The sequence below is a fragment of the Nematolebias whitei genome, chromosome 5 (genome assembly GCF_014905685.2).
Source record: "Nematolebias whitei isolate Nwh7 chromosome 5, NemWhi1, whole genome shotgun sequence".
NCBI classification, from domain to species: domain Eukaryota; kingdom Metazoa; phylum Chordata; class Actinopteri; order Cyprinodontiformes; family Rivulidae; genus Nematolebias; species Nematolebias whitei.
The window spans coordinates 1,619,844-1,629,716 of record NC_056502.1 but is presented as its reverse complement, the minus strand read 5'-3'; the positions used below and the strand labels follow the sequence as shown (position 1 = coordinate 1,629,716).

General features: G+C 50.9%; 1 protein-coding gene across 1 annotated transcript in view; it reads left to right on the top strand.

Moving 5' to 3' along the window:
* The window catches only part of atp2c1 (ATPase secretory pathway Ca2+ transporting 1), a 39,462-nt gene that overhangs the window by 16,913 nt on the left and 12,676 nt on the right, over positions 1–9,873 (top strand). The window contains exons 12-16 of the mRNA XM_037676055.1: positions 349–473; positions 557–654; positions 2,895–2,990; positions 3,073–3,162; positions 3,510–3,614. Coding sequence (XP_037531983.1) covers positions 349–473; positions 557–654; positions 2,895–2,990; positions 3,073–3,162; positions 3,510–3,614 — 514 coding nt within the window. The remainder of the gene's footprint in view (positions 1–348; positions 474–556; positions 655–2,894; positions 2,991–3,072; positions 3,163–3,509; positions 3,615–9,873) is intronic.

The window sequence follows — 9,873 nt, the reverse complement described above, 5'->3', positions numbered from 1 at the left end:
GGTGTTCACTAGTCGGTTCAGGTGTTCACTAGTCGGTCCAGGTGTTCTTGCTGTGCTCCGTTCAGTTACATTTAGACAAACCTCTGCTGTAGTTTAAAGTGTGTTTTTGAACTTGATAATAAAATCTCTGAGTTACTTTAATATGAATGAAACACTTTAAAGTCCACACAGAGCAGGTCGTTTATCTCTGGTAGGTTCTGGTTAAAACGGATTGTTGGAGAACACACCTCAGTTAACACAAAGACCTTCAGGAAGACTTTTTGACCTGGACCACTTTTAACAGATCACAGGATGAGATGAGGTCCAGGTCCAGATAAGATCTGATGTGGGTTGTCTCCTCTCCCTCAGTCTGGCAGTAGCGGCCATCCCTGAAGGCCTACCCATCGTGGTGACGGTGACGCTGGCGCTTGGCGTGATGCGGATGGTGAAGAAGAGAGCCATCGTCAAAAAGCTCCCCATCGTGGAGACTCTGGGTACAGTTCTGACGGGCTTGGGTCTTTTTGCTGCCTGTGTGGGGTTCTTCGTGTTAACCGTAAGGTTTTTGTTTTTCTGCCAGGCTGCTGCAATGTGATCTGTTCAGACAAGACAGGAACTCTGACCAAGAACGAGATGACCGCCACCCAGATCTTCACCTCAGACGGACTCCACGCCGAGGTCCGAGTCTTTAGACGTGTTCTGTCGAGTTTAGAGGCAGCGAGGTTACAGGTCTGTGTTTGGCCGAAGTGCTGCAGATTCTACAAATGATGAGAAGACGCAACAAAACAGGAGACCATAAAGACAGAAGAATAAAAACTTCTAAAATGAGATAAAGACATAAAATAAAACATAAAAGAGGCTGTGAATAAATAAATGCATGAATAAAAAGATTGCGTGGACATCGGGGGCGGTGCCACTGGGCTGTCAGACTGGGGTGGACCGGAGGGTGTGCTCCAGTTACAGGGGCATCACTCCCCTTATCCTCCCCGTAAGGTCTGTTCAGGAGTACTGGAGAAGAGAGTTCGATCGTTGGTGGAACCTCAGATCCAGGAGGAACAATGTGGGTTCCGTCCTGGCCCTGGAACACTGGACCAGATCTTTACCCTCACTAGAGTCCTTGAGGGGTCATGGGAGTTTGCCCATCCAGTCTACATGTGTTTTGTGGACCTGGAGAAGGTGTTCAACCGTGTTCCTCGGGGTACGCAGTGGGGGGGCTCTGAGTTTGGGATTGGGGGCCAGTTGTTATCGGCTGTTCAGTCCCAATACAAGCGGTGCAAGAGCTTGGTTTGTGTTGCTGCTAGTAAGTCGGACCCTTCAGGGTGAGAGTTGGACTCCACCAGAGCTGCTCGTTGTCTCAGATTCTGTTCAGAACTTTTATGGGCAGAACTTCTCGGTGCAGCCAGGGGGTGGAGGGAGTCCAGTTCGGTGGCCTCAGGATTCATCTCCGCTCTTTGCAGATGATGTGGTCCTGTTGGCGTCATCGTGCCGTGGTCTTCAGTTCTCACTGGAGCGGTTCACAGCCGAGTGTGAAGCAGCTGGGATGAGAACCAGCACCTCCAGATCTGAGGCCGTGGTCCTCAGTCAGAAAAAGGTGGATTGTTCTCTTCAGGTCGAGGGTGAGGTTCTGCCTCAAGTGGAGGAGTTCGAGTATCTCAGGGTTTTGTTCACGAGTATGGAATAGAACGTGAGATTGACAGATGGATTGGTGCAGCATCTGCAGTATTGTGGACTCTGTACTGGTCCATTGTGGTGAAGAGGGAGCTGAGCTGTAAGACAAAGCTCTCTGTTTACTGGTCGGTCTACGTTCCTCCCCTCTCCTCTGGTCATGAACTCTGGTAGAGACTGAAAGAATGAGATTGTGGATCCAGGAGGTTGAAATGAGTTTCCTCTGCAGAGTAGCTGGACTCTCCTTAGAGACAGGGTGAGAAGTTCAGTTATCAGGAGAGACTCAGAGTAGAACCACTGCTCCTCCACATCCAGGAGTTAGTTGAGGTGGTTTGAGCATGTTTGACTGGGAGGAGACCCCGGGGAAGACCCAGGACACACTGGAGAGTTGGCCTGGGAACACCTTGGAGTCCTCCCAGAAGAGCTGGAAGATGTGGCTGTGGAGAGAGATGTCTGGACCTCCCTGCTCCAGCTGCTGTCCCCGAGCTTTGGAACAAGCGGAAGAAGATGAATAGATAGACGGCCGGTTGGTCCGTTCAGTTGGTTAGTCTGTTCGTTCGGTCGGGTCATTGGTTCATTGGTCGGTTGGTTCGTTTTTTCGTCGGTTGGTTCATTCATTGGTTGGTTCGTTCACCTGAAGACCAGGTCACCTCTCGAGGACCAGCCTGTCCCGGCTAACAGAGACACGGAGAGCTGCAGGAGTCCAGATGAATGTAATCAAATCTAGAATCAGCTGTTCATCTCAAAATGGTTTGACTTCAGATCAAAGATTTCAAGGATCTTCTGACAGCAGAGTTTCTCCTTCTGTAGAGGAGCCGTTAGACCAGATCTGCAGCTCCAAGACTTCAGAGTCCTGTTCATTCAGTTTTAATCTAGACAGGTTAATCCCATTGAGCCTCAGGGACTCATTTACAAGAGAGACCTCATTTTAACAAAGGGTTGTTCATTATGGAAAGCCATTTCATTTCAAATTAAATTAAATGTTTAGAAATTATTAGTCAATATTCCTTCAAATAACCAAATGTTCCTATGAAATAAAATTAAATATAAATGTTTAGTTTATTATCCAAGATGCATTTTTATTTATTTCCCAACTTATTTTGTTGCCTGCTTCCATTCCATGAGGCGATCTCAGATCTTTCACTGACATTCATGACGAGATGTTTGGGTCTGGTCAGCTGTGTGGGACCAGGACCAGCACTGGGAAAGCCCCCAGTCCTGTTAGTTTGTTTACCCTCAGCGTTGTCTTGCAGGTGACGGGCGTTGGCTACAACGGAGTGGGAGAGGTTCTGCTGGAGGGGGAGATGGTCCACGGCTTCTCCTGCCCTTCTATCAGTAAAATTGTGGAGGTAAAGACATGATGTTCAGCCCTGAAGATCTTTGGTTCCTTGATTCCAAACCCAAGTTTTGTTTCGGTGTGTGTGTTGCCAGGTGGGTTGTGTGTGTAACGACTCGGTCATCAGGAACCACAACCTGCTGGGACGGCCCACTGAGGGTGCGCTCATCGCCCTCGCCATGAAGGTACCGCCCCAAACTTCACTCTGCACTCATTAGCAGGTCCTGGTTCAGGCTGCAGTTACAGTTCTGATGGTCCAGAACCTGGCAGTCCCCATGACTGCCTGGACCAGATCCAAGTCTGATCAAAGTGTGTACTTTTGGGTTTGCAGCAGAAAGTTTCTGAGGTTCCTCTCATGAACCTGGTCCGGTTCTTCAGTCTGTGGTTCCACTGAGGTGGAGCAAGGTTCCTTCAGAACTCCTTTAGGTCTTTAGGTCTTGCGGACCAGTTTTGACCCTGAACCAGGTCCATCAGTGGCCTGGATTGCAGGTTCCTCTGCAGGAGTGTAACTGTGTGTGCGTGTGTCCTTCAGATGGGTCTGGAGAGCGTGCAGCAGGAGTACGTTCGTCTGGAGGAGCACCCGTTCTCCTCGGAGCAGAAGTGGATGGCGGTCCGCTGCGTTCATCGCACTCAGCAGGTCTGTACGCAGCCGCTTGGACACGAGTCCACGTAAGGGACTCTGTCCATGTCCCAGTGGACATGTTGGACAGACTTCAGTCCTTCCCTTGCACTTTGATCAGACACGGAGACAAAAACCAGTCAAGGCTTGAGATTTTATTAAATATTGTCCAGCTGACCGAAGGTTCTGAAGGTTCTGCTGGAGGTCAGACCACCTCAGAACAAGTTGAGAGATTTAGAGAAGCTCAGTTATGGAAGTAATTCTAGAATTGTTCCAGAACTGCTCCGCTCCAGGTGGCTGCATGTTGGAGCAGCTCTACTTTCATTCTGAGATTTTGCTTTTGGAAACTTTAATTCCTCTTTTTCTGGATGTAAATCACATTTTCTGGATGATGGTTTCCTCTGGTATCAGATGCTGTGCAGCTGGAAGGATTTTTACTGAAACTTTTTTAGTTTTGGACATTTGTTATGATGCGTAACCATGGCAACAAGGCAGTTTTCTACAACCAGCAGCTGATTAACATCTCAAAAGCTCAAATAATATCTCAACTACAGCCCCAAATCTCAAATGAGTTGAGAAGGATGTTCTGTGGATGCATTCTCATCTACCTGCCAGCTGTGCTCGAGTGCCTGACCACTGAGATCCTGGAACTAGCAGGAAACACGGCTCATGACAGCAGAAGGACTGGATCGTCCCTCGGCACCTACAGTTGGCTGTCCGCAGCTACGAGGAGCTCAACAAGCTGCTGGGAGGAGTGGCCATCGCTGTGGGAGGAGTTCTGCCCAGCATTTGGGCGGTCCTACAGCCCGGGGGAACCGAGAGGCCAGCAGAGTCTGGGTGGACGGATCGGACGGCATCTGCAGGCAGTTTCTTAGGATCCAGTGTGGGATGGACCTTTACAAGAGTTCTATGTCATATAAGCTTCGCCCTTTAAGGCCTTCGCTTTAGTGGGTTTATCCCGTTATGCAGAGCATAAGCACTGAAAAAAAATTAGTCCACGCCCACCTGCTGTGTGGGCCCTACCCGGTCCGTATAAATTACGTTAAGAGCGGGAAATCGGCTCCCATTTTTTCTTCAGCGAGCTAATATAGCACTGTCAGAAGAACAAAGAAGATAAGTTGTGTAAATGACCAACCTTGTGAAGGATGCTGGGCCCGGCAGTCGACCTCCGGTCGTCCGGTGAGTTCTCCTCCCCGAGGAGAAGATGACAGCAGTCTTATTCCAAGGTAAGCGTCGTGGAACATTTCCCAGTGACAGGTCACTACACGCTGGACAACGCCATCTTGTGTTTTTTCCTCTTATCGCCGACCCTCGGGGCGAACCGGATGGTTCCTCCGGGGCAAGGCGTGCTCAGCTGCAGCCCCCGCTGCTCATTCCCTCCCGGGTAGCGTAGTGTAGGTGGAGGGGGGCTGAGTGAATGCTCACCCCATCCCACCTCGTTTCGCATCGGCGATCACACCGCTCCCGGCCGACGGCGCCCTCAGGGGTTGCCCGGCGGAACCCGGGAGGAGGCTGACATGAAGGGACCCCTTTTTTCTACGTCCCTCGCCTTTTCCCGCCAGTTCGGATGATCGGCGGGAAGGTTGTTTTTCACTGGGCTCCACTGTGGCTCACCGTCTTGATCCATACGGCCTCACGTTCCAACAGGACGTTCCACGGGCGAGGCCGCAGACGGTTCTTTCCTGGTAGATTAGAGGAGTCGGTCCCCAGTCCGCTCCCATCACCAGAGTTGAGGGATTCACCGAGCGGGGCTATTCCTCGGTAACCCCTCCTGGAGCCAAGCCTCGCGGAAGCTTCCGGAGCGAAGCTGCCCAGGCCGGAGCAGCGTCCCGTCCCTCCGGAGGAACACGAACCAGACGGCGAACACGCTCTCGAATCGAGCCCACCAATGTGTTTTTCAGGCAGCCGCAGTTAGCAACAACGCGCGCTGCTAGCACATAGCATGTCCAAGGGATTGAAGGCCGCAGACCTGCCTTGGAGACAAAGAACTCCCTCTGTCAGGCAGCTGACGCCAGCTCAACATGTGTGCCTCTCCCACGGTTTGCCTGTCGAGGACTGCAGCGCGGAGGACGACGACCCAACGACCCACCTGGTTTCGTTACTCCCCTCGCTGCCGGAGAATCTGCACAAGACCTGATGAAACATCGCGGACGCGCTGTTCAGAGCAGCTTCAAACCATGCTGGCGAAGTGAAACAGTCGGAGGAGGTGCCAGAGGCTGTGCACCACCTCATCAAGCCGCGCGGCCCACCCTGTCCCGCTGGAGGGACCGTCGCGAGCAAGCTTCGACTTTTCCACGGCCGCGGCTCTCGCTGAGTTCCACCACCAGCCCCGCCCGTCAGAATCCAGCCCTCTGCACTCCGGCAGCCTGCAGCTCAGCGTTTCCCCAGAGTTCGCCTGCAAGACAGCGCTCTGGGCAAACAATCGCAGAGCTCATGAGAGAGAAAGCTCTCAAAATGACGGTCTCCGGAGGGTGTGTGTAAAAGTGACACGAAAGTTGAAATAAATCATCATTAATGATCAAGTGTCTGTTTTTTAGCCAGTCTGTAAGCCCGGATGAGCTCACAGCGGCCGCACACATAAGAGCCGGTGTCCTTTATAAGGCTTTTTAAACTCACCGCCGCTCCAAGACATTATTAATCGCTTACAGGGCACGATGGTAAGTGAAAATAACTCGTTATAATCCCGGGCTGCACGTTTTTCACCCAAGTGATGTCAACTCGTACCCGTGGGATGAAACAGCCCCACACACGAGCCGGTGTCCTTAAATAAAGGTTTTTTAACTCACCGTCGCTCTAAGACATGACGAGTCGATCACAGAACAGCCTCCACACATGAGCCGGTGTCCTTAATTAAAGGTTTTTAAACTCACCGTCGCTCTAGACATGACGAGTCGATCACGGCACAACGGTAAGCGAAAATAACTCATTACCAACTAGAACTGCACGATCCTCACTCAAGCGGTGTCAACTCGCACTCGTGGGATGGAACAGCCTCCACATGAGCCGGTGTCCTTAAACAGGTTTTTAACTCACCGCCGCTCTGACATGACGAGTCGATCACTAAGATGGACAGCCTCCATCCAACGGCGCTGCGTTGATGCTGGCGCACACACACAGCTGCCGGCGCTAACCAGCTCACATCGGTATGAATGTGGTCCGCAGGCTGGTCCGGGTGGGGGTCCTTCTCTCTCAGCTTTCGGCAGCTCACCGCAGCTTAAACGTGAAGCAGCCGAAGAATCCGGTAATGAGTCCCACCTCCCTCTAGCGCGCGCCCCTCCAGCGAGAGCGGCGCGCGTCCCTCCAGAGAACAACGTGTGCTCCCGCGGGGCTAAGCAGCCTTCACTCCAACAGCACGGTGTAAATGAAGTCACGCCCTCCGCCTTTCAACGTTCGCACAGCGACGTCAAACGCGCAGCCCCACCGCGTCATTAGCTGTCACACGCTTCGCCTTCAGCTCAAGTCTCGCCCGGGGTCACACAGAAAACATTCCCGCGACGCATGACGGCGGTTGAGGGACGGACTGCTGACAGCCGTACAAAACATGACGCATCATTAACGCACGTTCATCCACGAACGTTACGTAGAGTGGCAAAACATGCTCGCCGTTTTTCAGATGGATGGACAGGGTTTATGCAAATGGTACAAGTTACAGTTTGCAACCCGAACCCCTCCATTCAGAGGAGTTATATAAACGGTCCCGTCATCATCATCAGACTGATTCTCTTCCCTAAATGCAGAAATCCAAGTGTTTTCTGATAAAAGTAATCTACAGAGTTCCCCAAGGGAGAGAAAACACGAGGGTTTTTACTCACGGATCGGAGGGGTGAGACCGTTCTTGGATCTGTTGTTTTAACATCCAGAGAACGCATACCGATCATCCTAAAACACAGAGACGAGAGTTTTTTGTTTTTACCTGGATGATCTGCGGATCCTGTCACTTCAGACAGGAGGCGCTGATGCAGGATCAGGTGTTGACATCACACCTGTTAATCTGGGCTTCGCCATAAGTGGAAGGAAGCTCGATTTTCCCGGCCCAGACATTTGTTTTTCTGGAGTGGAATTAAATTCAACCACCATGAAAACTCATTTATCACATGAGACGCCTCTAGAGGTGTTTTTGCACGTCTGCATGTGGATCCAGTAAAACAACGACGGATGATCATTGTCTTTTCCTCTGTGGAAGCAGACCTCCGACTCTGGGGAAACACCTTGTTTTTCTATCAGAGGGAGTCCCCCTCAGCAGACCCACGTCATGGGTCAGTCTTCACGGACACGTTGCTGTCAGGCTGGGGGGGGGACATACCTATCTCAAGCAGTAGGGGCGCTGTGGCCCCACTACACATCAGCCCACATCAATGTTTTGGAGTGTCGCACAGTACTGAATGTGATTCAACACCTTGCTCCTGTGCTACAGAATCAACACGTGTTGATTCACACAGACATCATGATGACTGCTGCATACATAACCATCAGGGTGTGCGTTCAGCCAGATGTTACACATTGTGCGAAAGCTACTGAGTTGGGTTCATCAAAACCTGCTTTTATTAGAGCGGTTTACATATCCGGTGTTCTGATGTGACGTCCAAGGGCGGCCCACGTTACGTGGACCGGATCCTCCATCCGGATCTGATGTTTTTCAGACGCAGCAGAAGTTGGCAAAGCAGCTGTGGACCTGTTTGCGATGCGAGAAGAACGCTCAATGTCAACTACGGTTTTCCCTGAGCCCGCGAGACGATCCATCGCTGGGGGGGGACGCATTTGCTCACAGTCGGTGGCCCAAAACGCTTTTTACGCGTTTCTTTCCCCCCCACCTCCTCTGTTTTTTTACGGTCCATGAACCGAGTTCAAGAGGAGGGATTGACAGCCCTCCTTGGTGGCTCCCGGCGTGTGAACGCACTATGGTTCCCAGGCCTGCAACGTCTGTTGTTGGGTCGCCGTGGAACTGTCATGGAGGAAGGATGCTCTCCTTCAGGCAGGAGGAGCGACCAAGAGTTACCCAGAAATAGGTCAACACCGGTGGGTCTGACCGCTGAGCGGTTCCACTTAGAGGATGGGTCTCCCTCAGGAGATAGTGTGCACAATTCAAGATTCACGTGCTGCATCTACCACAGTTCTGTACACATCAAGGGGACGGCTTTTCAGCGCTGGTGCACAGAGAAGGTTTAGAGACCACCTCATGCCTTTTAAGCGGCGTGTTGTTTTTCTACAACAGCTGATGGATAGGGAGTTGGCTTTCAGTACGCTTTAACGTACGATTGCAGCCATCTCTTCCTGCCACAAAGGGTTTGGAGACAGAACAGCTTTTATCACCCGCTGATGAAGCGGTTTCTAAAAGGTGTACAGAGATGTAGGCCTGTTTTTCACGCCCACTTGTTTTCCACAGTGGGTTTAACGCTGGTCCTGCGAGCCCTGATCAAAGCTTCAATTGAGCCTCTGGATCAGGTTTCATTTAAATTCTTGTCTCTTTTAACAGCCCTGTTGCTGGTTTTAACACCCGCTAAGAGGGTAAGTATTTATCTGCCCTCTCTGTTGCTTCGTCATGCCTTAGAATTAGGCTGACGGGCAGCTCAGCTGATTTAAGACCAACCCAGCTTTTATGCCTAAAACATCACGAGCTCTTTTAAATCAAGAGTGATATCGTTGGAGGGGTCTTTTCCCCCCCACAGATCAGAAGAGGAAGCATCTTTTCATCTTCTCTGCCCGGTGCGGGCGTTGACGTGTTACATAACGCACACAGCTGCAATGCGTTTCAACTCAACAATGGTTTGTGCATTATAGAGATGCTTCTACAGGTCGCCGTTATCCATCCAGCGCTTGTCACACTGGCTGTGTGAGGCCTTTTCTGAAGCCTACAGAGCATCAGATTTAGAGCCTCCTGTCAACCTCTAAGCACACTCGACCAGGGGTATCGCATCTTCGACTGCTCTGCATAATGGTATGTCAATGCAGGACATCTGCACTGCGGCTGCATGGTCAACACCCTGCTCATTTATTCGCTTTTACCTACGTGATGTAACGGCTCGTTCCATGACACATTCTGTCCTTAGTGCTCTAACAGAATGAATATTGTTGTTCTCATGGAACTCTGTTTAAGCTCACTTCTGTCTGCATGCATTACAGTGTGAGATGTTGTTATCAGTCACAAGTCGTGTCTGTGATTTTGGTTATATTGTCACTAATCAGTTCATGATTATTGTTACCAATCAGTTCAATTGATTTATAATCAATTTATGGACATTAATCTGTTTATACTGTTCAGCCATGAACCAGTTGGTTC